Below are 27,529 nucleotides of genomic sequence, written 5' to 3'. Positions count from 1 at the left end.
CCTAAAATAGGGTTGGTTAACAAATGCCAATTATTTTTCATGGGAAACTTTGGGGAAAAAATCTTTTTCCCTCCCCAAATTTCCTGCTATTTTTTATTTTTTTTATTGAAAATCAAACCCCCACCCCCTGAAAAATCTGTTTTTGAAAAGCAAAAAACAAAAATTTACTGAAAACTGAAAAACATTCATGCTTCTAAAACCAATTTTTTTTTCAATTTTATTTTTGTCATTGAAAAACTGGTATAACTGGTATAACTCAACCAAAACAAAAAAAGTATTTTGCAAACTACTGCTTTGGTCAAAAAGCCATTTTTTTAATCAGAAATGTTTCCACGACAAAATTTTGACCAGCTCTATGTTTAACGAAAACTCTTGGGCCTATTCACCCCCACAGTATGATTCATTTAATTAGATGGGAATTGCTTGTATCCTGGATACAAACACCCCCACATGTTGCAATTTACAGAATGCATCAAGACAACGGACATTAGATTTCAGGAAGCCATACACCTTCCAAACAGACAATGAGAAACAGGATCTATCCAATCTTCTTCAGAAGAGAGGAGGGGAGGGTCAGGGGGCTGTGGAGGATCCGACCGAGGAATCTAAAAGTGGAAGAGGAGGTCCTCATCCTCCACCTGGTTTGGATAAGCAATGCCCTCCTACCCCTGATCCCCATCCTCCTTCGTTGGTTCAGTGAGATCTCACTCTCCTGTCTTCATCCTACTTCACTCACAACCCACTGATCCCCTCCACAGCAGGTTCGTCCCTCCATGATGCATTTCTGGCCTTGCTCCCCATGACAGCATGGAGGCGTAGGGGCATTTGATAGTAACAAATGTACAATATAGAACCATTTTTCACTGGCCAAAATGGAGTAGAGGGCTTAATAGTTTTTTGCTCTTTAATTTCTATGTATATGTGTGTACACATATATTAGAAAGTAAATTGGCCGTCTACTCCATTATTTTGCCAGTGCAGTAGATGCATGCACGCACACACACACACACACGAGGGGGGGAAAGGGAGTAACGATTTTATACACACAATAGTCTCTCTCTCTTTATATACATATATACCTACCAACCTTTACAAGATACTGAAGTCTTATTTAAACCACGAGCTATGCCTCCAATGTTCTATACTGTATGAAACCCATCACAGAATAACTGTGAATAAAGTAGCACACATATATCTCTGAGCTGGGTATCCTACTGTATAGTCAATATAATTGTCTCTGCATACAAGCATTTTGCATCTCAATGCCAAAGAATATGCCCATATGATACACCTTGAATTTAGAGTTCAGACCCAGGGAATATTGAATTTATAAACAGTTTTATGTCTGAAATCGTCTCTAAATGCCAGAGCATGAAGACTCAATTCTGTAATCAGCACATCGCTGAGGAGATTTCACAATTCAATAACATGGGGTAGAAATGTGAATAGAAATTCAAGCCACAGCAATGCCGAGCAATCACATAGCTTTGCTGTGGAGTGAAACTGAAAGAGAATAAAACATGATTTGTTTGTGAATCTGTGGGGGTAGGGAGGAGAATGCTCACTGGCAGTCAGACTCTGATCTCCTTTACATCTGTGTAAATCTGGAGTAATTGACATCAGTGGAGATATTCCAGAGTTTCAACAGGCATAGGAGACAGCAGAATCTGTCCCTGGGTATATTGCAGCATTTTAGTGATCTGTGGGGATAAAAGAAGATAAGTATCTAACAGTATCCAATAATAATTATTGTATATTCAATTATTTGGTGTATCTTATTATCTATTATTTGCTAACTACCATTTTTTCTTTATCTTGGGGTAGTGCCCAGAGGTTCCAGTCAGGATTGGGGCCTCATTCTGCTAAGCACTGTACAAACAGGAAGTAGACAAAGTCCCTTCCCAGAAGAGCTTACAATCTAAGACCCTCATCCTGCCATGAACTGCACATGGGGAAATCTCTGTGGGGAGGTCATTGCCGGATCAGGGTCTAAGCAGGTAAAGAACTTATGAAGTTAGGGAGAAAATCAGATATATACATTTTGATAGATAGATAAGATAATGGCATATGTAAATAAATATTGACTTTCCACAACTGCCCCTCAGCACAGCTACGTAAATGTCAGCTGATTTCTAATACGCATGACTGCAGAAATGGGTCTGGAAGGATGTGAAGTAAAAGAGGGGAGGGGCCTTGCAAATGAATTCAGGGAGGATGCTTAGTGCACAAGTAGTGGCATAGAAGAAACCCTGAAGATATTTGTGAGAGAAGAGGATAGGCAAGCAGATGATGTTGGCATAATCGGTGAAGCAGCTGGGATGAGGGGCAATGTGATGACAGATTAGAGCAGATAGGTAAGGGAGAGTAGAACTGTAAAAGGCTTTGGAGATTAGGACAAGAATCTTGTAACTGATAAAGTGGGAGATGGGGACTGAAAGATGGGAGTGATGTGCTCAGAGTGATGATCAAGGAAGAGCATCTCAGCAGCTGTGTTTTGCATGTGTTGGGTGGTGTCACTCTGCGTGTCAGGAAGCTGGAGGAGAATAGTTTGCAGTAATCAAGATGGGAGTTTATGAGGGCCTAGGTGAAGGTTTTGGCTGAGCGGACAGAGAGAAAAGACGGTGGAAGTATTTATGGAGGAAGGAGTGGCAAGATCTAATGACATCCCTGATATGTGACACATGGGAGAGGATCTCAGGCAAAGATGATTCCCAGGTTATGGAGCTGATCAACGGGAAGGATGCTGGTTTTGTCAAGAGTGTTAGACAAAAGGAGAGGTAAAGAGAGCTTGGAGAAAAGATCGGGAGTTCAGTCCTTGGCCTGCTAAGTATAAATTGATGGCAAGATGCTGTTGGTTATCATACACACTATACTCTTTCCTGTTTGTTCTTAGGATGCTAAATGAGCTACACATCTTTGTCTCCTATTCAGAGGGTAATAGAGAGCATTACACCATTAAAAGTAAAATGATCAAGTCAGGTTATCCACAGATGTCCATGGAACTGAGCATCTCAAATCCACTAGGTGACTTGAAAACCTCAGCCTAAAGTTTCAATAGCTCATTCATACCCAGCCACGGGTATTTCAGAGGCTGTGATAAATGCAACATCCTGTGTTAAGCTAGAGACAGCAAAGAGGCAAAAATAGGAAGAAATACAAAATGTAATTTTTTGTGATACATGTGAATCCTATACCCTTTTTTTATTCTCCTTGAATATTTTTCTGGAGAAGACACTCCATTAGCTTTATTGTTACCTTTTCTGCACAAAAATCTTAATTCTCTGCTTTTTATTTTATCTGAAATGTCCAATTAAAATCCTTCTTTTAGCTGCATAATTCTTTATCGCTTGTCCTGAATGTACAATATTTCTAAGAAAGGGAGAGAAAGAGACTACATACTAGCAAATTGTGAGAATGAAACTGCAGAATTAAAGAAGAGATTCTTCTCTTTCATACGCTGGCTGATCCTCTGCCTTTTACTCCCCTGTTCCAAGGCTCAAAAGCAGAAGCAGGGAAAGAAAAGAGCTTTCAAATGCACTAAACTATTATGTATTTTAGAAGAGTGGTGTTCCAGATAAAACACTATGACAAGGACTCAATAGACAGGAAACACCTCTATGAGTAGGAGACCAGAAAACGTCAGCCCCAGTTCACTTCATCCAGCTACTCAGACAGGATACAAAAAATAAGTGGAAGCAGTGTAAAGTTAAATGTTTGACAGTAACTTTCCTTCTTATGTAAATAATTTACAATATTTCTCATTTCCTCTTGGGCATCAGAATAGGTGTGAAATCTAAAGGACCAATTCCCCCCACAGTAGTGCTAGGAACCAACCAAGAATGGAGCCCATTGTGCTGTACAAACACAGAGTAATAGACAGTCCCAGGCCAGAAGATCTTTTAATCTAAAGACAAGACAGACACAGGTTAGGGGGAAGAGGGATAATGTACTAGCAAAGTGAGCTTGTATGTATCTTACTTTGCAAGCAGCCATATTAGGTGAGATCCCATCTGACACTCCTGCCCTACCTCCCCACTTCTCCATTGCAGATAATAGAGGGCATGGTAAATAGATACTTGGCACTCTTGGTTCCGGGAAGGAATAGATAGAGATGGCGGGTGGGAATAGATAGAGCCTAGTCTCCAGCCCTCCAACATACTAGCCTCCAACCACTGCTACTGGTAATCGTCAGTAGCAGATTTGTATTCCCTGGAAACAAGCAGGGAGCAGGGAAGGAATTATTTTTTTTGAGGCATGATGCCTTTCCTGGGATGCTCGTGGGGTGACACAGTCATGCACCATGCCTTATGCACGGTAGGTTCTAAAAATACAACCTAACCCATGGAAATGAATGGGGCAGCTCACAGAGTCAGGTACTACTTTCCAGGAGTACAGGGCAGAATCTGACTCTAAAATACACTTGCTTATCCCTAGAATGTATATACTGTAGGAAGCTCTCCTGCACTGATGAGGGAAGGACTGGATGGGACATAATAGGACTTTTCCCTTTCTAATTACAATGATTCTGTTATGCTGAAAGGTGATTTTTTTTTTACAGATTTTTTTCTCTGAATTTTTCTTGCTATCACTTTCAGAATTGCTTTTGATTTTTTCCCCCATTTACTGAGAACTGTTTTCACTGAGAACATGATTTTTAGTAAACAATCAAAAAATCTTAAATAACAATTACAGCAAATATTTCAGTTAAAACATCATGGACAATTTCACAACAATTTTGATAATGTTGACAAGTTTTTGCAAAAAGTTTCATTTTTTGGAGAAAGACCATTTTTCAATTAATAAAATATTTAGTGCAAAAAAAATCCAAATCCAGCAGAGAGTCCATCCCCCGCCCCTTCCCAAAGCTCAAGGATGTTCAGAACTAGCCCCAATTATAGAGACAAGGGACAAAAGCTAAGCTCATATCTGAATCCACATTTGAATCTCTCCAGGTTGCTTGGAACAGTATTATCATTGGGCGCACTGTCTGGGAATGTGGATCTTTGTCTGGATCAGAACTTTTCCAAACTGAGGGAAGTTCATCCCTATAGTTTCGATTCTGGCCCATTTCTGCTGAAGACAGATGGAAATTAGACACACAGTTACCTTTGGCAAAGCATCTCAACACAGATGGACACATGGTCACTGATATTAAATCACTTCAAGGCAGATGGGCACATAGTTGATGATACCCTTTTCACTCATTCTGTATTCTGTGCCACGAAGTATGGATGTGGGTAATAAAGAAAACAAAACTGGTCCTTTCTTTCTGGCCCTGGTAACTTTCCCTGATAAATTATTCTAAATTCAAAGGGAAAAGCATGTGTTGCTTCTCATGAGAGGTGTCAATTGAAAATAAACGTTTGCACAAAATTACAATGATTTGCAGCTGAGAGACATTTAGTGCCTGCCACATCCTAAAAATCGCATTTAAACTACCTTTTGCACCTTTTAAGCACTTCAAAAAATAACAAACACTACACCAAGACTAAAAAGCATGTTCTGCTTCCATCAAACCTTGTTACAATTGTTATTTCCTATAAAACATAAACCAATTAATAGTTATGGCAGCTGAGTGCAGTGGTATTCCTTAAAGTAATTTATGTCATACTCTTTCTCATCCGGCTTAAGACAGTAATTTTAGGAGTACATTCATTTGACACTGGCATTGCTGCTTCACCTAATGCCTTTTTGCTGTTGATGGTGTATGTGTGTTTTACATATTTACACAGTAATTGAAGATAAACACTGAGCAGGAAAATGCATTGAGAGGAACAGATAGATTGTTTCTAAGAATGTAGCGGGAGGAAGAGAGCTGACAGCAATGTGGGAGAATGTGATTTTTTTTTTGCTGTACATTTTTGGAAAAAAAGGAAAAGTTAGGTCAAAATTCCTGCAAAACAGCCCAGAGTGGAGGTTGGGAAGTGATGCTACCTCCACATTTTTGTACTAGTTTTGCAACGAGTGGAACAAAGATCTTGTCGTTAAGGGTCCTGGACTAGGGTTTAGGAGATCTGGTTCAATTCCTGATTTTACCACTATCTGTCTGTGTGACCCTGGGCGAATCACTTACGTCCAGATTTTCAAGTTTACTCAGCCCCCACCATAGGAATGGCATATTTTCAAAATCCAGTACTGGTATCTGTACCCAGCACTCTGGATACTACTGAGCTCTTGTGAATACCCGGCCATAGGTGTCACAGTTTAAGTAGGCTCCACTTAAGCCAAGCACTCACCAAACAATGGCAGGGGAGACAGGTTGAATCAGACCTCACCCAGTCAGTCTACCCTGCTAATATCTTAGGTTGTCCTTTATCCCTCATGAATGAAGTTCCTTGTTTAAAAGTTCCCACCAGGGTTCTCAGCTCCCCCCACCCCTTTGGAATCACTAGCCTGCCTCCAAACCAGAGTATGGTGAGGGTGATTTACAAAAGAATCGACACCTATATTGGTCCACTATGCACTGGACCAGTCCCCAAGCACAGGAGATGCTGCCTATCTGAACCAAACTAAACATCTGAATGAGAACACATGCAAAATATTTTGAAACAAAATCTGACACTGCATAAATCTCACCTGGTTTTGTTACACACTTGAAACTCAAGATTGTATTTATCAAAAGTTTTGAAGTGAACCCATGGACCTATTTTTGAGCTAAACCCTAGTTCAACATGAAAACCACAACAGTCGGTGGCTTCCCATAACTTTGATGTGAAACCAGATGAAACTGAGGGTTTTTCACAGCATTTTGCTTCGAGATTTTGGGTTCACTCATACTCAGAATCTCAAAGCAAAACTCAAGGGAGCAAATGCCTCACAGATCAAACCCAGCAACAATGTTTGCAAGAAACCTTATGAACCAACCTTGCTGAGTTTGACACAGCTCTACTCTGAAACATTTGAACTTTGCCCATCTATAGTAATTGACCATCATAAGACTTAAGGTGCACACAACTACACTGATCTCGCACAATGGAACTGTCCTTCTCAGGGTCAGGCTTGTCTGTGCAAGAGACAGAGCTTTCTCGGGGGCTGGTCCAAGACTGTGGAATGAACTCTCACAGGAACTAGGAAACATCACAATCCCCACCACTTTCCATTTCAAATGCTCTTTGATCTTTATTATTACCATTTTGCAGAGGAGCCCTACTCATTATTATTGCCATCAGTTATTTATATTGCAGTTCGTTTATATTACAGTTGCTATTACAGCAGAAACTAGTAGCCTCAGCTGAGATCAGGTAACCATTGTGCTAGGTGCTGTACAAACACATAGTAAGAGACAGTCCTTGCTGCAATCTACGTAAACAATAGATAAAGTCTGGAGAAATATAAAATATAGTAACAGAAGCTTGGGAAATGAGACTTAGAAAGGTAAAGTTAGTTGCCTATAGTGAGTCTGGTCCCCTGACGGCAACTCCACTGCTTTGATCACAATACCATCCTCCCCCAACATCACTAACTCAGCCCACCCTCACCGACTTGGAGAATGGAAATCAGAAGAAGGCTTCCAGCTTTTCCCTCCTCTCTGGTGCCCTCATTCCAGCTGTGTTTCACAGCATTACTCGTTCATATTCCCAAAATTCATTTAATCCATCAGGAGCTGCTGTCAAGATTGCTGATTCTGCATATTGATTTGGTATGAAAGGGGATGGGGGTAGGGAGGAAGCTGGTGAGTGTAACTCTCTGAAAATACAGCCTGGTTGAAACCTGTTAATCCTGTGCTCTGTTTATCTGTATATCAGCTTGTCCACACTACTCTGGAAATAGCAAATCTCACAGGCTTGTCTGGAGCTGCGACTGACTTCTTTGCCTGGAAAGCATTTCTATTCCAGGCCATCCTGGGGTTAGTGTGTTTATCTCAGGCACCTACAGGGTGCAGTCAGTCAGTGCAAATAGATAATTCAAACAGATTCAAACATTCAGGATGGGAGGCGCAGGATTCAGGGCTGGGCGAGAGGGGATCTGAAATTTCAGTAGTACAATGTTTCTTGGAGAGCAAATTCTTGAGGAAAGAAACAAGTTGTGTGAAATGCTCATTTAGACTGCAATTTAGCAAAGCACTTCAGTACATTCTTAAAGTTAAACACATGCTTAAGTGCCCCTTGCTGGTTTGGGGTTTAAGGCCTAATTCTGCACAGTGCTGAGCCTGTCACTTAAACCAATTTTTTTCAAAATTTCCAGTGATTCTTGGTGTCCCCCAACTTGAGGCAATTAGTGTGGACCTGATTATCACAGATAATGAGTACCCGGAATTTCTATTAAAGTCCCCTGGAGCTGCAGGCACTTAGCACCTATTAAAATGAGTCCCAGGAGGCCAGATTTTAAAGGTATTTAGGCACCTAAAGGTAAGGCAAACTGACTAAGCCCTTCAAGGTCCAATGAGCACATCAGACAGCTCCACTGAAAACTAAAGGTGTGCTAATGAGAGAATGAGAGAAACTGGGACAGGAGGCTTTGTCCTGTCTATTATTAGCAATACTTCAGCAGAATGTAAAGAATGGAGGCTTGGGATGAGTGCACCTTTCTTCTAGGAAGCCGCTGTCCTGCTCACTGGACCATTAAATGCTGAGCAGAAGGAAGGACAGGTTTGTATGAATATTAATGAAGGCAGAGCATCTGCAGATTTTCATTTAGGTCTAGAACTACTTAAGGTCACTTGACCTAGCTAAAAAGAAGATCAGCATTTTCGTTCTTGTAAAATTGGGACAGGGCATGTTTCACGAGGCCCTTGGTGATGATAATTTTTGCTTTCAAGGTGGCTAACAAACAGTTATTATTTAACAAATTCATTCATTCATTTTGATTCGCAAGTACCTATCTAAGGCTCTAGGTGCTTACACTGTATACAAATTCTGTTGGATCTCCCCAAAATCGCCTCCACCCAGGCAACTGCCTTTCATAAAACCTGCCATCTATCCCCTACCTTCAGCCGACTTACTGCAAAGAAAAATTCTTCCTCCTCAACCCAATTATGCCACTCTCAATCTACCACTCTAGGGAACAGCTGGGAGAGCAGATAAGCCTTGCCTTTTGCCATCCCAGCCAACAAATCTGGACTCCGTTGGACCAAGGAAAGGGACTAAATTCCTGAGTCATGGGCCCTCCACAGTGAATGTTTTATCACCAGCTGTGCCCCACTGTAAAGAAGGGCCTTGCTAGGTACTAGTACAGTTAAGAAGCCTTAGAACTAGAGGTGGGCTTGAGCCAGAACTCCAGCTCTGATCCTCCTCCCAGCCCCTTGAACTCAGGAGAGATTCAGTTCTAGGCCTCTTTGTGGCTTGGGCATTGCCTACACTGTTTTGACTTCAACGGAATCACTCCATATTTACACCAGTATAACTGAAAGCAGAATTTGCCCCAGCACATTAAGCCTCATGACAGCCTTGTGAAAGAAATAAGTATGATTGTCCACATTTTGCAGTCAGATACGCTGAGGCATGGAGAAGTTAAGTGACTTGACACACAGGGCGTCTGTGGCAGAACTGGATTTTTGAACCCTTGACTCTCTGTCTCCCGATCTGACCATTGGACCTCATTAACTAGCACATCATATCGAACCTCAAATGGTCCAGTTGTTCAGATCAGACACTAACTAAGGCATTTGGCTGCTTTAGCCAAAGGATCTGAACCACTTGAGTTCAGACTGTCGGACTGGAAAACTCATAAGAACAGATTTTCTTATTAGATTTATGACTATCACGAATACTAATAATAAATATTTAGCACTTGTACGTATCACTCTGTGAACTGCTAAGTATATTATTTTTTGTCATTATTGTTAATTTCAACAAACATTAAATGGCTAATTAAGATTTCTGATGCTTCCAGTCAGGCAATAACCAAGCCTTGGGATGGTGCCTTCCTGTGCTTTAGTACAACAGGACACTGCATACTAATTGGTGCCTCTGGGCAGTACCTCAGTGCAAAATCATCATCATCCAGTGATGCCCTGATCCTGCAAAGGCTTATGTGTGTGCTTAAAGTTATGCACCTATGTAAGTAGCTTGCTGAAGTCGAGTATAAGGGTCTGCTTCTCTTTTATCTTAAAGCCTTTTTAACCTACTCTGGCAATGCAAAGAGGTCTTAAAGTGGAGGCAAATATATTTAATTCCCACTTTAAGCCTCCTTTACTCTGCTACAGTGGTGTAAAGAGGCCTCAATGAAAATGGGAATCAGGCCATTGGCACAGAGGTATGACACAAGAATACAAGTAATGTTGATGAAAAGTTATTCACACATTTCTGAATCCTTGCAAAGCTTCAATTTCCAGCTTTGATTGAAGGATTGGAATGTTTATTTTCTCTGGCCCAGTTTCCCCATCTCTAGATAAGCTCCACATCAAATGGTCCCACAATAAGCATACCCACAGTAAGCATCTTCTGTACAACCTGCAGATAAAGAAACTCTCAGCAGGTGGGGGCCGCTTTGCTCAGGCCCCTAACTGCATTCATTCCCACAAATGCTAATAGGATCTAGCCTTGCTAACCAGAGAACCTTTTCTACCACCCTCGGGTGAGCCTGGCTCAAGAGCGTTAAAGTAACAAAACCCTTTTTCTTTTCAAACAAAAAAGCCCTAATTCTTTTCTTTTGTTGACCTTCCCCTGTCAGATGCAGCATGAAGATTAGTGCACAAATCTAAAGCTCCTGCATTGCTCACAGTAAAGTGCTACAGAATGCGTTATCTCCCGAGCAATGTACTTCAGAGGGCTTGAACCTGTAAATCAAGGATAATCAAACACTGGCTCTGGAGTGTGCTGTGGGCAAGACAAGTCCTCAGCAGAGAAAATGAGGCTGTGACGTGGGTAACTCTGCAGAGATAAAGATATTGGACCAGATTAATCCCTGGTGCAGACCTATTAGCTTTGGTGGAGTTACACTAGAAATGGATTTGACCCATAGCAAACAAGGAAGATGAGGCATGTGGGGTCTTGTAAGTGTAGGAGCTTATCTATAATGCCCCATGCAGTATCTTTTGAGGAGGTTAGCAAGCAAGGGAAAGCTGGCAACAGCTGGCCTCTCTGGGCATGGATGGCTTAGATCCTGGATAAGTCTTGTCATTGCTTTCACTGGCAGTTCCATTGTCACACCGTCAGTGCTTAGAGCTGGGTAAATGGTTTACAGAGAACAAATAATCTAACACCTTTTGTTCCATTGCCATTGTAATTTTATGAATTTGTCCACTATTCTGATTGATTCAATGAATATTCCATACGCACCAATGCCAGCCCGTGAGCTGCTCACCAGCTGTGTTCAATACATTTATTACCCACTCTGTCATTGTTCGCTTTAGTCACATGTTACACCAGTGTAACCCATTGACTTCAATGGTGTTACTCCTGATTCACACCAGTGTCAGTTGGAAGAACCAGACCTTTTTTGCTCAGGCTTCAATCATTACCCAAGTTCCATGGTGGTGGATAATTATGCCCATTTTCCTTTTCTTTATGAACTTTATGTAAAAAGAAAAGGATAGGCAATTGTTTTAAAAGTACAAACCATAGAATTAAATCTTGATGCCTAAACCCATTGCTGTTCTATGCAGCCTTTCTTCAATGCATTATTACATGCGTTTTTAAGGATACACTTATACACTGCTGGCTGCTGCTTACTTCTTAATGTTGTTATGTTTAGAGACTGTTTACTCACTTGTAGCCTTAGGCAGAAATTAATTAAAAAACCCTCATGTGAACATCTCTTGTATGTGGCAGCAGCTTGTATTGCCTGATTTGATGGCATGTTTTCACACATGGGTGTGATGTGATGTGGTTGACAGAGCAATGGCTGCAAGGAATACTCTTAGCTTTTAACAAGGCAGAATTAGCACATAAAGAAAATATCTGTGGGAGGCGGGCACGTGTGTGCAGATACACTGACATACGGAAGGCTCTGCTTGGAACAGAGAGGAGCAAAACTGCATGCAGTGGCTTATGGAAGTTTGGTGGTCTCATCCTAGGTCCCACTGGACTCTTGTTCACAGCACAAGACTGTCATCCTGGCTGGCAGTGATTGGTACTCTTGTCTCAGGGGAAAGGCCAAAGACTGAATGGACCTTGAATGCCCCTCTCACGCTTTGAGCTTGTCTACACACAAAAGTTGCACTGGTTTAATTTAAATCTGTTTAAAAACCAAGTTAGTTAAACCAGGTGAACTGCTGTGTGGACACTCTTATGTCAGTTTCAAACTGGTTATATCAATGTATCTTGCAATTATACATTTACCAGTGCCAGCTAAACTGAAAAATTGCACAGGTTTAATTTGATTAGTTTAAAATCACACCAGTATGGCTTTACATATAAACTAAGCCCTAAAGGTTGTCCAGGCTGGTCCAATTGATGTGCGCACTATGGGAAGAACTAGTCCGGCAATGCTTGCGCTGTACCTTATCTGTAGGTTAAGAGAAGATGCAGGTCCTGATTGTCAGTTATGCTAAGGCTCCTTTACATCGTCCTGGCAGTGTAAAGGACCCTTTCGGTATATTTCTCCAGGGAGCTCCAGCTGGCCACCTCTCACCAGCTCTAAAGGCATTTAGCATCTGATGCAGCACCCAATAAAGCCAATGGAAAGACTCCCAATGGACACCAGTGTGTGGTGGATGAAAATGAGAAATGAAAAAAGGAAAATAAGAAAAACGGCTTGGTTGAGCTTTTGCTTCTTTGTTGTTGTTTGTATTTTCAACCTATTGAAGCACTGACTGAAAGAGCATTTATAGGGGAAAATTATTCTCATTTCAACTTAAAAGGCATAAGTGAGCAAGGGAAACTATACGGAGTTGTTTGTTTATTTTTATTTTCACTGACGGTTACAGAAGTAAGGAAAGGGCTAATTTTCTATAGCAGTGGGCACAACCAGGGTGTTTTGTTTTTGCTTTTGTGGTTGGTCATGCTTCAAGTTAATTAAAAAACCTACTATCCTCCCTGGCAGAGAGTCTATTTGGCACATCTATAATTATGAAGTCTGAATTTGGCTGTAGCCTGAGCCCTAGCAATTACAGAAAAATTAGCCTGACCTTCAAAATGGGTGCCCTAAATCTGCCATCAAAACCAGGATTCGTACAGAGGTAGCATCTGGATTGGCCCATGAACTCTTATAAGTTAAATGGCAAGGGCATCATTGATTTTCCTAGCACTGAGAGAAGTTTTATCCATCCAATTCTTATTGATTAATGGGAGTCATGTGGCTAAAGCCCCACACAGCACTTAGGAAATATGGAAGTTAGTTTCACTGAGAGCAACTGTTTGCCTCTTCTCCAGCCCTCTAAATAATAAGGTCCTAATTCTGCCCTGGTTTCACCCCGTGCGACTCATTACAGGTAAATTAAGTGGCATAGGCCTACGGCAGAACTGGAACCTACATTATCAAAGTGAATTACTTGGGGCGTCAAGAAAAGAAAGAAAAAGAAACAGCGGGAAAGAGAGAGAGAAGGTGAACAGTAAAATTGATCTCACAAGTTGCGGATGGAATGTTTATACAATCCAATTTATGAAGAACAGTAGGAAGGCAATTTGATGACACTGCTGTTGGCTGGGGGAGTGATTGGCTTGTTTAGGAATCTGGCAGCTGGAGGAGATATTTCACCCTCGCCCCAAGACCATTGCAGGCATCAGCATTGTGCCAGCCTGTTGCCAGAAACCCAATTCAGGTATTGGCTGCTCCAGCAGCAATAGATCTGGCAGCCCATTGTAAAGCAGGGCATAAATTCAGAGGGGGGAGGCAGCCATTCTGACAGAGTGGTGTGAGATGTGGCAGCTTGGCTTATTTATTTGTAAACAAAATCACCTCTTTGGACTTTGAAAGATTAACCTGAAATCATCTGGGATGCTCTTGGTTTGGTTTGGTTTTCCTCCCCAGTTATTTATAACTATATTTATAACTATAATCTATATACTACCGGATATGGCAATGGCGGTTTATTGAGGATTATCTTCCCCTCCCAGGCTAAGGAAAGAGGGCACAGAGGCTGCTTCCAGAGGATACAGGAAGCATGGTAAAAGTCAGGAATGGCTGCAATGCAAGCTGCAATCTAACACTTCCTTGTGCATGGGAGACTTCACATTGATGCAGCAGGAAAAGGGGTTGGAGAGCATGGGGGAGTTGAGCCTCATCTCTGGAGGACAAGAGGGGTGCAATAACCAAAAGAAATTCTCATTGCTCGTCTGGGGTAAGAGTCAAACAGTTCAGAATAGCAACGTCTGCACCAGCTCCCCACGTATTCATATAGTCTATCCAGGGGCATGTCTATGTGGCAAATGGTAGACATATGGGGCAGATTGCTGCAAATCTCCAAGTATGCCCAATATATGTGTGGGACAGAGAGGAGCTTGTGTGATAGATTCTCCCCTTGCATCTTCCAGGTTTCTGGGAGATACCAGTGGAGCTTGGAAGCACCACCCATTTCATCAGATGAGAATGGTTCCTGATTTGTCCAGTCCCATCAGTATCAAAGACCCAACACAGAGCCACTATTGCATACTACCCACTCCTACCTCCTCTGCAGCACAACACGCACAGGACTCAGAGAACCAACCCTGAATGGTCCGGCCATAGTAACCCTGCCCTTTCATCTTTTCCCCTGGGATTGTTTTGGGAACAAGGAGGTCTCCATGGCGGGGATCGTCTCTTTGTTATGTTTGTGTATGGTGCCTAGCACAATGGGGCCTGGATTCATAAGTGGGGCCCCTGGCACTATTGTGATGTTATTAATAATAGCAATAAACAGACCTGATTCCTCACTGCTTTGCACCTTGTGGAGACATGTAGTGAGATTAGAAGCATCTGGACTGTATTGTCAATTCTACTGTAGTGTTTGGCATGAATCTAGTAAGTACATCACTGCTGGGTCCTGTGTGTGTTTTTTAGCTTAATCCATATTAAAATGCTCTTTCTCTGGGATCCAGTTAAAGCCCTGAATTCCAGTGTCTCAGCAATTGCTAGCCAGAACCCTAACGACACGACTTACTGTTGGGGGCACACAGCTGAAAGGTGGACCATACAGACTCCTTCTTGGATTCAGTGATTGCGACCTCATTCCATCACTTCCCCTGGCTGTGAGCCCACGGTGACCATGACAACTCAGATCAGAGATTAGCCAATGCACACTGCTTGTCTTGACCACTAACCCCAGTAGTATGGCCGTCTCGGTGTCACAGAAGTTCGTAGCACAGCATCTGCAGCATGAGAGCAGAAACAACACAGCTGGCTGTGAAATCTGCCACTAGAAATCACAGCAGGAAACTAGCACAGAGCCCAAAACACATGAGCGGCATTGTTGGGGACATGGAGGAGCAGAGTCCCCAGCAACTCTGTCAGGTTTCCAGGTGGCAGCTAGGCCAAGGATGTGACTTCCTATGACATACAAACAAGTTATCTTGCCCCCTTAGAGCAACTGCTGTTTCACTCCTCACCTTACACGTACCCTTATGGACATGATGCTTGATGCCAATTGCCTCTCCTAGGGCACACACCATTGGATAGTGGGCAATGGATTTGATTTGACTTTAGCTCATATGCTCAAGGACTTCAGGTTGAACACCCTGAACTTGGAAGGACTGGTGGGGAGGGGAAGCATTGAGAGAGAGAACTATTTTCTGATCTAATTCAGAGAATGGATGGGACGCGAAATGAGTTTCATGGAGGATAAAAGCCCCGGAGGTGCTTTACCATGTCACACTGTATCAGACTTCATTGAGCAGCCACTGCATTAACTCCATTGTACTGTGTGATTCATATTCCTGATACTTCCATTTCCAGTAACACTTAAAAGCAATCCACCACCAGCCCTGCCCCCACAAATATAGTGAAGGAAAAATCTACCGCTAAAATAAAAATAGCATTTGAGTCATATAAGGCTAAAAAAACCCTTCCTGGTGTATTAACTCAGAAAAGTAAATTATTCAAATGTCCCAGTAGCCTCAGTAAAGTTTACTGCTAGAGAAGGAACACCCCATGGAAGAGATACAGTCCCATTTACAACTTCCTGCATGACTTTTGTTGTCTCAGGAGAGGGAAAAAGAAAAGGAGTACTTGTGGCACCTTAGAGACTAACCAATTTATTTGAGCATAAGCTTTCGTGAGCTACAGCTCAGTGAGTTGTAGCTCACGAAAGCTTATGCTCAAATAAATTGGTTAGTCTCTAAGGTGCCACAAGTACTCCTTTTCTTTTTGCGAATACAGACTAACACGGCTGTTACTCTGAAACCTGTCAGGAGAGGGAGTTTCCTCTATGTTCAGATCTTCTGGTAGAAGCCAGCAGCCATTAAGGGGACAGAACCCCATCTTAATCTTATATTGGGCCTACACAGACCCAATCGCGGCCCATTCTGAGCTCTGTTGCATAAAGTAACAGCATCAGGGTATGGGTAGGATTACACACCCCATTTGGTTGGACTTTCTATTGATGTAGTTATCCAGGTCTCCTTTCTCTTACCCCGATTTTATACTAATGCAATTCCATTGACTGCCATGGGGTCACACTTTCTGACTCTGGTGTAACTGAGAGGAGGTTCAAGACCTCTTTTGCTGGATTCCTATGGCAAAGTGGTGGGGTTTCTAGGATACTGCTACCAAGCATCACTGGAAATTTTTTTGTTTTCATTTCAGCGGATACAACAATGCATATGAATAAACAAAATGCTTCCACTCCTCTCTCCCATGAAGTGGATCCCTAAAGCTTCTCACTAGATATGGGTCCTGCAAACTCCAAGCCGAAACTGAACATTCCCAAAATTTGTTGGATCAAGAGGGATAGTTAAATGGGGTGTGTGACTAGGAGAGCTAACCACCTCCTCCATCTTGAGACTCAAATCTATTGGGCCTGACACTCCACTGCCCCACATCTTGTGTCGTCATTTAGACAAGCACAGAGTGGGTTTAAAGTGCTTCGAATAAGCATGGCAGCATTTTACACCCATTGAGTCCAGGTATAAATGATGCCACCAGGTGACAGGCAGCCTGAATGGAGCCCCATGAAGTATAGTTACAGTGTTGCATTGACAGTGCTGTTATCCATTCCTTGACAGTAAGTTCAGCAATATCGCACTCTGCCTTTTTCTCCCGCAGCCCTTCCATCTTCCCGCTTTCCTAGAAGACACTGTTTGCTGGCTTTTGGGGGTGATGAGAGAGGCATTAAGGAATGTTGTAGGATGTACAGGGACTGGTAACACAATTAGTGGCCTGGCTGGGTGTCAGAGCTGGCATCCAGCCATTAATATCATTCTAGCAGAGCACAAACTGCAGAATTACACTCCACAATCCTGTTAGCTTTGACCTCGGCATTGATTTCCGCAGCATGGTGACATCGAATTACACACACACCTTGCACCTTTCAGAGACAGAGAGACTAATGTGATCTGGAAGTACTTCTGCCCTGTGCAGCAGCGTGGTCTAGTTGACTTTGGTAGAAGACTAGGAGCCTGGTTCTCAGTTACACTAAGGTCTCTTTATGCCATTCTGGCACCCTTAAAGTGGATGGAAGCATCCTCAAGTGGCTGGGGTGGGTAGGGGTGGAAGCAGCAAGGTGCTCCCCAGCCAGTGTAGAGCTTGTGTAAGGCATCTATGCTGCCCCTGTGCCCAGCTTCTGGCAGAGGGACCTGACAGAGTTCAGTTGGTAGGAGCAGAGATGTGGTCAAAGCACACTGCACTACAGCTATTCTCTGCATCCCATCAGGGACCCTGGGAAGAAGCGTGTAAGTCAGAGCGGCCTTGGTGCTACTATAACATACGGCAGGAGCTAGACAGAATATAGAAAGGGCAAAGGTGACTTAAAGCCACCATTTCCCCCGCCCATTCCTGCCCCAAGCCCAGTAACAAAGGAACTGACAGTTGGGGCTAGAAGTCAGGACTTCCTGTATTCTAATCTCAACTTTGCTGCTGGTTTCCACTGCAGCTCTGGGCCTCTGTGACTCAATTTCCCTATCTGTGTAATCAAGACCATGACACTGATCTCCCCCTGGGAGCAGCAGGGCTGTGAGGAGGAGTTAATTGCTGATAAATTGCTAAGAATTATTACTGTGTGTGTTATTCATCCCCCTATCCCCCTCCCCGCTGCCTCCCACAATGAATTCCAGCCTCATGAGAGCCAGGAATGTTGGCAAGGAGTGAGACCAAACCTGCATCCTCTGTCTTGCCTATCACATGGAGAGCAACTGTGTCACGGCAGGCATTAAAAAGTAACTGCTTATTCTGAGCATTTGATCACAGGAATGTGAAATACAAATCAATGTCATAGTTCTAATCCTGGCTGAAAAGAACCCAAGCACAGAGTCCTTCAGCAATCCACCTCTCACCAACCATGAGCCTCCAGCATGCCTAGGCCAGGCTCCCTTCTAAGAACAGGCCAGGACATGCCAGTCATTCCATCTGCAGCTTGGGACACTGCCCTGGGTACTGTGGGTTCATCAATCAACAGGGCTTGATTTTATCCAACTCCTGGTAAATAAACTGACCCACAGAAACCCAGCTGTGTTTTTCCTTGGGATTAATGACTGCCTGTGGGAGTCTTTGCTTTGGGCTGTTAACCCCAGCTAGACATTAATGTTCCAGGAAATTCAGACTGATCTGAGCTTATTATAATGCGTAGCATTGTCTACTGGTGAAAGTACAGGAGGACTGGAAATCAGAACCCAAATCTGCCTCCCCCTGCAGGTAACTCCTTGGGGAGAATTACACCCCTTCATCCTAATACCAAACTTGCAATAAAATGGCACCCAGCAGGTCACTGACGGCCTGATATATTTAGGTTTCAGAGTAACAGCCGTGTTAGTCTGTATTCGCAAAAAGAAAAGGAGTACTTGTGGCACCTTAGAGACTAACCAATTTATTTGAGCATGAGCTTTCGTGAGCTACAGCTCACTTCATCGGATGCATACTGTGGAAACTGCAGAAGACATTATATAAACAGAGACCATGAAACAATACCTCCTTCCACCCCACTCTCCTGCTGGTAATAGCTTATCTAAAGTGATCATCAAGTTGGGCCATTTCCAGCACAAATCCAGGTTTTCTCACTCTCCGCCCCCCCACGCACAAACTCACTCTCCTGCTGGTAATAGCCCATCCAAAGTGACCACTCTCTTCACAATGTGTATGATAATCAAGGTGGGCCATTTCCTGCACAAATCCAGGTTCTCTCACCCCCTCAGCCCCCTCCAAAAACCACACACACAGACTCACTCTCCTGCTGGTAATAGCCTATCCAAAGTGACCACTCTCCTTACAACGTGCATGGTAATCAAGGTGGGCCATTTCCAGCACAAATCCAGGTTTTGATGCTATTTTTTCAACTATTTATATTATATCATATTTACATTATAGTCTAAACAATATAAGTGAAACAAAGTGCTTCAACCTTATTGAAACAAAATATTTTCGATGAAATCAATATGTTACCGCAAAACATTTTGATTTTACTGAATAAGCATTTTCCTACAGGAAAACTGTCCCATCAGAATTTTTTTGACCAGCTCTAGATAATAACCTTTACTTAGTCCAAAAAAATGTCCTTGTTTGGTGTTAAAAGAAAGCTAACTCTCTATTCCATGACACAGGGGACCTCAGCCAAACTGGTGGATCAATTCCCCAGTGAACGGTTAAAGTGGAAGAAGAAATAGTCCAGTTTTTGTAGTGTCTCCTGCTATCAACAGCCGGCTTGGAAAGAGCCAATCTGTCCACTAGAGCTGGTCAATATTTTTTGTTGAAATATTTTTTACAAATAAATTAATTTTGGTCTCAATTTTCTCTCTTTCTTTTTCCCATTGAAAGCTGAGAACCAAAAATTAAAAACGTTTTTAGTAACATTTTTGTTTTTCAGGAAGTACTTCTCTGATGTTACACATTTTCACATTACAAATACCAGATTTCAGTTTCAGATTGGGGGCGGGGGGGAGGGAGGAAAATATCAAGGAAAACGAAAAACATTTAAAATTCCCCACAAAAAATAACTGGCCTTTTTTGACCAGCTTTACATTCCACTCCACTGAGTGGAGGAGTTGGAGCTGTGCTTGAGGGGATGAGGGAAGCTAGAAAGGGGATAGAAGGGGTAAACTGGCATCTCCAGTATAGAAATGGTGGATGCAGTAGGGGATGGGATGAGACATAAAATGCAAGATTCTGTGAAGGTTTTATGGATGCCATAGCATACTTTGCAATTGCAGGCTTCCCCCTGGACTTAGCTAAAATTTCTTCTCCTTTAATTGCCCTCCACTCTGCATACTATGCTAGTTAGCTGCCACCGTCCACCCCAGAACTGGCTGCATTTCATTGGTGGTGTAGGTATATATCTTGTAATAAAGCATTTTGGGTTTATTCTAGGAGAAACTTGCTGTACATACATGAAATATCATTTGAATTCAAAGTGAGTAGTGACCCTAATTAAAGCTCATGTGCAGTTATCATACTGACACATGCCATTGTAAACCTTTTCAACCAGCCATTTGCAAAGGGCCAGATGGCAATTCCTTTGTCTGTATTTATATTAATTTATTGGACTGATATAGCAACTTCTGATTGCCAGCTAGTGAGAGAAGGAAGTCATAATTCAAGGTTATGATGTAGTCAGAGTGACATATTTTATAACTATGATAATACAGTCATAAAAGAAAGTATTTTTAAAGTGTGAGAAAACTCTCAAATTACTTTATTTTCATGTGGTATATCCCAATAGAACATACAAATTAACTACTGCCAACTTATGATAACTATAATGATACTTTACCCTCAAACAGCAACTTTCAACCAACAATCTCAGGGTGCTTTACAAATATTCGGGACCTGATTTTCAAATATGCTCTGCACCCTGAGCTTGAAATGGAGTTTGGGGCATTCTGGAAATCAGGCACTAATTACCTAAGTCTTGCAATGTCCCTAAAAATAGCTAAATGTTATTATCCTCATCTGACAGGTGAGGAACTGAGGCAGAGAGAGGTTAAGTGACTTCCCCAGGTTCATACAGAAAGGAATAGGCAATATTGGGAAACAAACCCAGGTGACTTGATTCCCCATTCTTTACTCTAACAGCTATACCACATTTCTTCTCAGGGATTTCCTAGATTGCTGATTGGCTGAGTCACCTCTGAAGATTCCTACCACCCACTAATATCTTCCTTGAAATCCAGCTGCTCAGAGTAGAAAGAAAAGCAGAATTTTAAAAAGTTGTGATGGTGGACTTCAAACAAAACAGCATCTTAACAAATAAAATAAACATGCCAGAGGGCAGAAGGGTTTTAATAAAAACATTTTTTCCTTGCAACATTTTTTGTGATGCACATACTTTTAAAACACAGGAAAGCTAAATAAGGCCGTAGATGCATCACAGTGGTCTGACAGTATCACAATACCCACGACCTTTACATTTACGGTTACCTGAACAACTGCTCCCTTTGAATGGGTGGGGTATCCTGCCTGAGGGGCAATGGGGTTAGCCTTTGTGTTGGATCTTTTGGTTATAGTCTGCTATATACTTGGCTGACTGTTCCTTCAATCTGAGTTTACCGTTTCATCTTGATTGGCTGTACAATGCAGAGATGCCTCTGGAGAGGGGCCTTGTAAATATGTAAAGAAATAAATCTGTCTATGTGTGTGTGGAATAGGAATATGCATTGAGGTTGAACTACTCCTATGGATAGATTTCCAAAAGATCTCAGTGCCCAACATCTAAGCACCTAAATAAGTACCTTCATTTTCAAGTGTTCAGCTCCCAAAAGCATCTCTTCTCAGGAGGATAGCTGGGTGCTGAGCAGTATTTTAAATCAGGCCATTTCTTTAGGTGTCTAAATGAGGAAGCTGATCTCTTATCATCTGGCTAGCAGGTTTGATCCATCCAACTCCAACAACCTCAACAGCCTCCAGTCTTTACCCAGTAAATAGCCATATTAGTGCGGGGCTTGCTCTATGCTGGTCTGTTCTAATCACCTGGACTCATTGGGACTTCAACCAGAAGACATCATGAGAATGATTCTCCCTTGCCATCTTGGGCCATCATTCACACTTGTGCAAGGTGAATGTAAAATGCTACCATATCAGATTGGCTGGATTTTAAAACTTACCTTCCAGAACAGTGAATGACAACAAAAGGTGCAGTGCAGGAAAGGATCAAGCCCTGCTTATGGTAAATGAAAGAATGGGGCTGAGAAAACAGTGATTAGGTGGAACTAAAGATTAGGGAAGTTGTGGGGAAGGAGTTTGGTGTGGCCACCAAGTCCTATTTAAGGGCAGCCTCGGTAGGTTGAGTTATTGATGTGTGAGCACAAGAAGCTTGAACTGCTTTAAACTATATTTTAGGTAGGCATGTATTTTTCTCCTAATGTATTAGAATTGAGGGTTATCCAGGTCTATGTTAAAATGGGACCAACTGGGTATTTTAATTTTCAGCTACTCTCTTGGGTATGGGCAAAGCATGAAGGTCCTTTGAAATAAGGGGAAGTATTTTTGTTAAGTTACTCTTAGTAAGTGTGTATGTCTGTTTTGGGGGTTAGTGGAGTTAACTTATACTTGTTCTTCTTGATTTTTGGGGGGGAGGGGTTGTCCAGAATACACTCTTAGATTAGGGGAAAGTAGGTTTAGCCATGATAGCAGCTAAACTACCCGCTTCCATCTGGAGATGGGCTGAAAGTGTGTCTGGATAAAATAGTACCTGTACCACTTTGATTTGAGAGTCAACTTTCTTCTGTTGATGCTATAAAGCTAATACTGCTATGGGAGTATTGACTGAATTCTGTTCTGTCTCCTGTGTTGTCAATAAGTGCTGTTTTATAGCTGCTTTGGGACAAACTTTCTGCTAGTATAAATGGATGAGAAATAGAATTATTCCTCAAGGTTCAATCCCTCTTACGCTGGCAGAGAACATGAGCTTTTTTGCCAGCCTTTGTGAGAGAGAGAACTTAAGCTAGGGTGGTGGATGTCCACAGTTTTGTTTGTTTCTAGTACTATCTCTTGGATTGTTCTCCCTTAACTCAGTTCTCAATCCTGGAGCCTGTCGATTGATACTACATCTTGAATCCATTTTCTTACTCTATTAGCACTTTAAAAGGCTATAACTCATGAAGCCTCCCAGGGGGTTGCAATAAATGGAGGCCATCCCTAAAGCTTGATTCTCTGCTGCCTTGTCTTTTGGCCGCGATCACCTGTGTGAAGGAGTGTATGTTGCCACAATGTGAGTAGAGCATGCCTGTCCTACTTGACTTGCAGTGTAAATGAATACATAAGGTGAAGGGCAGAAGAGAATAATGTTTTAAAGTCTTGTCTATATTAAACTTGTATCCATGTAACTAAAATTGATTTAATTACATGCAGACACACCTGAATGGGTTTAGCTCAGTGTAGTATGCTGGAAAAGAGCTGGATAACTACTTAGATGCAGGCATATGTGCTAGGACTCAAGCACATGAGAAAGATCCATTGGCTTGTACATAATAGTAAAGTCTCGGACGTGGTCCAAAATCAATAGTCACCTGAGAACTTGGTTGCTGAACCTATTCTTTAAACATAATGCAGTAGGCATTAAAACTGGAAGAGATGCTTCCTGCCCTAAAGAGCTTAGATCCTTCAGATAAAAAGGGGCTAGCTAAGAGGGACAGGAACAGAAGCTCTCAGAGAGACTGACCCTAGGGTTCTGCTGGGGCTGGCTGTCCCAGGAGAGAGAAGCTTATTGTACTAACTGGCTAGCATATGTGGGTGTTAATGGAAGTTTTTCTTATCTTGTAGGTGAGATGCTTGTCACTGGTTTCTAGGACACTTCAGACACACGGCAGACGCTTGGTACTTTCTGTCTCCTTCCTAGCATCAAAGACCCTTTTGCCTCCAGAGCTGGCACCTACAAAAGGGCGGGTTAGTCCTCTCCATCACACTGTGGTTGGTTCTTGCGGTTTACAGCAGAGTTGCCAACATGGGGAGCAGGCTTGGCAAAAGGAAGCGTCTTGGTGTGCCTGACAAATCTACAGACCAGAAGGCTGAGAGGGCAGCCATGGAGATGGAAGGGACCCCACAAGAGACACCTGAGACCCATCTTGCTGCAGAGACTGCACTAGATGCCACCCAAGTGATGGGCAAGGCTGACTGCTCTGAAGAGCCTGCACCAAGGACCACAGAAGAGACTGCGAGTCAGACTGCCACAGAGCATGGTGAGGCCCAACCTAGTGCAGAGACCACTGAAGGGAATGAGTCACAGCCAGAAGCAAAGATGCCACTAGCAGTCCCCCAAATCACTGAGACCCAGCTTGACACAGAGACTTCAGAGCACACTAGTGAGGCACAGCCTGTTGAGGAGACCTCACTAGATCCCACAGATGAGACTGAAGCTGCCACGGAGCACTATGAGTCTTCTCCTATTGAAGAGACCACAGAGGTGACTGAAACACAACTTAATGTGCTACATGACCAAGGGACTGAAGCCCAGTTAGCTGGTGAGATTCAGCCCATCAATATTGGTGTATTGAAGACTGAGGACCAGCCTACTGCATGGAGCGGAGAAGAAACTGAGGTGCCAGTTGCAATGCAAACCAGGCAAGAGGCTCTTGGAGAGGCAGAGCGTGCTGCACAGACCCCCCAAATGACTGAGGCAGAGTCCATTGTAGAGACTGCACTAGCCTCCACGGAATTGATAGCAGCTCAGCTTGCTGTGCAGGATACACAGCTAGGTGAGATGCAACTTGCTGAAATGGGTGAGTCCCAGAAAGTAACTGATCATGCTGAGAACTGTTCTACTGCAGAGCCCATGGAGGTGACTGAGGCACAACCTGCTTCCCCAAGTGCGCACAAGATCCTCCGAGACACGAAGGGGTCCCAGCCTCTTGCAGAGAGGTCTCTAGAGCCCACCGAAGTGAGTGAGGTGCATAGTATTGCACAGACTACGGAGGAGACCAATGAGGGCCAGAAAATTGCACAGGCCATAGAGGCTGAAGTCTGCTCTATTGAAGAGACTTCTGAGAAGACCACAGAAATAATGATTGGGGCACACTCTGCTGCAGTGACCAAAGGAGAGCCTGGTGAGGCTCAACCCATTGAGCCTCCTAGCATCGCAGAAGTGGCTGAGACACAGAACGCCGCTGAGAACAGTGAAGACCAACCTTGGTCAGAGACCACAGAGGTGACTAAAACACAGCCTATCGCACTACATGCACAAAAGAGCAAAGCAGTGGCTGGTGAGGACCAGCCTGCCTTTGAGACCTTGGAGATAATGACGGACTCCCAGCCCACAATGCTAGGCAAGCCAGACACTGAGGCCCACAAGACTGTACAGAGCACAGAAGAAACTGGCAAGGGACAAACTGCTCTGCCAGCCATGCGAGGCATCCTACAAGAGACACTACCTACTGGTGAAGCCCAGCAAGCTGTAGAGATCCTAGAAGAGAGCCTGCATGTGACTGGTGGGGCCCAATGTCTTGCAGAGACGGAGTCCCAGAATACCACAGAGAACGGTGAGGCCCATCCTATTCCAGAGACTGAGGGAGCATCTGTCCCAAACCCGGAGACTCCTGAGGAGGCGGGTGTGTGGCCGACAGCAGAAGCAGCCGAGGGGAGATCTACTGAAGACATGGCACTAGACACTGCAAAAATAAGTGAGGCTCTGCCTGCTGGGGAAAACCAGGCCCATCCTAACACCGAGGTAAGAGAAGCAATGGCGGTACAGGCTGCTGGCACAGACACATGGAGTCCCCGAGAGACTGAGACTGTGAGGGAGACTGTGACCCAGTCTACTGAATGGAGCACGCCAGAGGGGGGTGGGACTCAGCCTACCGCAGAAGCAGCTCAGGTGCAAACTGCTGCACCTATTGTACAAAAGTCTGAGCCTGCTACAGAGACTCCAGCAGGTAACAGTGAGTCCTGTCCTACTGTGCAGGCCACAGAAGAGATGGCGGTGCCTCCTCTTGCAGAGACCGAGATACAAATTGCTGCCCCAGCCACACAAGAGCTACCCCGAGACTCAAGTGAAACGGTCTCTTGCACATGCAGCCCAATAGGCTGCGAGGTCCAGTCTGCTGCACAGACCGCTGAAGTGTACGCAACAGCACTAACCATTCTAAAGTTTATCCAAGAGACCAGTGAGGCTGCTGCTAAGACCACAGAAGAAAATGAAGCCTGTCCTATTCCAGGGACTGTGCTAGAGACCCCAAAAGAGGCTGAGTCTCTGCAATCATTGACGGAGACCACAGAATTAAAGTTTGAAAAGAGGGGTCAAGATCCTCAAATCCCAGCTAATATAACTGAAGACCAGGAAGGAGGGGAATGTGCAGCAATAAGCAAGGAAGAAATTCTGAAAGCTTCTGAGCCCAAGATCTCTGTAGATGCTGAGTCAAAACTACAGCAGTACACTGAGCAAGAAGACCCAGTTGCTTCTCTTGGTGCCAGTTGTGAGCTCCCTCAGACACTGGAGCCCAGTAGTGAGATACATGCTTTCCAGCCTCTGGCATCCCTAGTGACTGCAGTAGATGAGAGAAGAGTCCAAGGGGAGCCTAAACCGATTCTTTCAGTTTCTGAAACCCAAGGCACAAAGAGTGAAATGGCCCTTCATTCAGTCTGTGGACCTATTGGCAGTGAAGCTGTGCCTTCAAAGGAGACGTTTGCAAGAGAAGCACTTGACCTTATTCCTATGGCCTGAGAGCCTCTATCCCAAACAGAAGAGAAACTAGATCCCAGCAACGGTGCCAGCCCAAAACAAACTAACAGATTTCCTGTACCTGAGCTGTGCTGTATGTCTTGCCCAAAACATCCCATGAAACTGCAATTGTGTAGAATTCAGATATAGTATAATGGGCATTCTGCCAATATTAGTCTCCTCTTCTATAGATGGTAAGAACTGAAAATACAGCTCATCTGTGTCTAAACTGCTGTAAACATACACTCCTACAGATAGCTGTCTACCTTTTTAAAGTAATGTGTATTAAGAATGCTTTGCAGAAGACAAAATAGACTTTTGAGGTCCAGTTGGTATTTTGAACACCTTAATTACCATTCTCCCTATTTTCTACACCCTTTACAACACTGAACACTTAAGTTTTAATCCCTCGCTATCTTCTTGTTAACTAATATCTCACCTGAATTAGCCTACAGAGAGCTGGCAAGCTAATGCACATACCATTCACTTCTTATTAGCATTTGAGGTCCATTTTCTGACAGATACCTAAAGGCCACTTAGTATTGGAGAATAAGCTACTGAAATTATGTAACTGTCTAACCATTGCAAGTTAACATGCATCCATACTGCACCGAGCTGGGAAGAGGACACACTTGAGTTCAGAGATGAGAAAAGGAGACACGAGCCTGTGTATTGTACTGTCAAATGCTAGACTTGTTTTAATGTTTGTGTCAATAAACAGTATTTTATGCTCATCACTCAGTGTCTCTGCACATTGCTCATCTTGTCTGCCCTTCTGTTTTCTACATAACTATTGCCCTTTGCGTGAACAGGGAGGCTTTGCTGCATGTTAACCAGACTATTGAGAGTGCAGCTTGTACTATTTCAGAATCCAAACTAGAAAGGGGCCTGGGTGCTCCTTGATAGCAAAGGCTGGGACTTTCAGAGCAGCCCAAGGGTGTT

The 27,529-nt window shown here is 43.3% G+C and overlaps 1 protein-coding gene and 1 long non-coding RNA gene across 7 annotated transcripts; one reads left to right on the top strand and one right to left on the bottom strand.

The window, feature by feature from the left end:
- Nucleotides 1-225: 225 nt before the first annotated feature.
- On the bottom strand, nt 226-22,161 carry LOC122463555. The gene is made up of 3 exons (XR_006287025.1): nt 22,041-22,161; nt 14,960-15,167; nt 226-1,700 (listed from the first exon to the last, which is right to left on the bottom strand). It is a non-coding gene; the product is annotated as an uncharacterized LOC122463555 (long non-coding RNA).
- Nucleotides 21,695-27,324, top strand: LOC122463554 (fibrous sheath CABYR-binding protein-like). Of its 6 annotated transcripts, none has more exons than XM_043534081.1 (3): nt 22,230-22,279; nt 23,013-23,146; nt 23,698-27,324. In XM_043534081.1, exon 3 carries the CDS (start codon nt 23,879-23,881, stop codon nt 26,588-26,590), a length of 2,712 nt encoding a protein of 903 aa, XP_043390016.1. In that variant the 5' UTR covers nt 22,230-22,279; nt 23,013-23,146; nt 23,698-23,878; the 3' UTR covers nt 26,591-27,324. The 6 variants fall into 6 exon arrangements, with proteins under 6 accessions (XP_043390018.1, XP_043390020.1, XP_043390015.1 ...); XM_043534082.1 differs by having other exon boundaries at nt 22,233-22,439; XM_043534083.1 differs by lacking the exons at nt 22,230-22,279; nt 23,013-23,146 and adding an exon at nt 21,695-22,102.
- Nucleotides 27,325-27,529: the final 205 nt, after the last annotated feature.

This window comes from Chelonia mydas, chromosome 22 (assembly GCF_015237465.2).
Source record: "Chelonia mydas isolate rCheMyd1 chromosome 22, rCheMyd1.pri.v2, whole genome shotgun sequence".
In the NCBI taxonomy this organism is placed as follows: domain Eukaryota; kingdom Metazoa; phylum Chordata; order Testudines; family Cheloniidae; genus Chelonia; species Chelonia mydas.
This window is presented reverse-complemented; position numbering and strand designations above follow the sequence as displayed.

Bases quoted from the DNA above. Each gene is read 5' to 3' on its own strand.
- LOC122463554 (XM_043534083.1), top strand. From the start codon at position 23,879: ATGGGGAGCAGGCTTGGCAAAAGGAAGCGTCTTGGTGTGCCTGACAAA.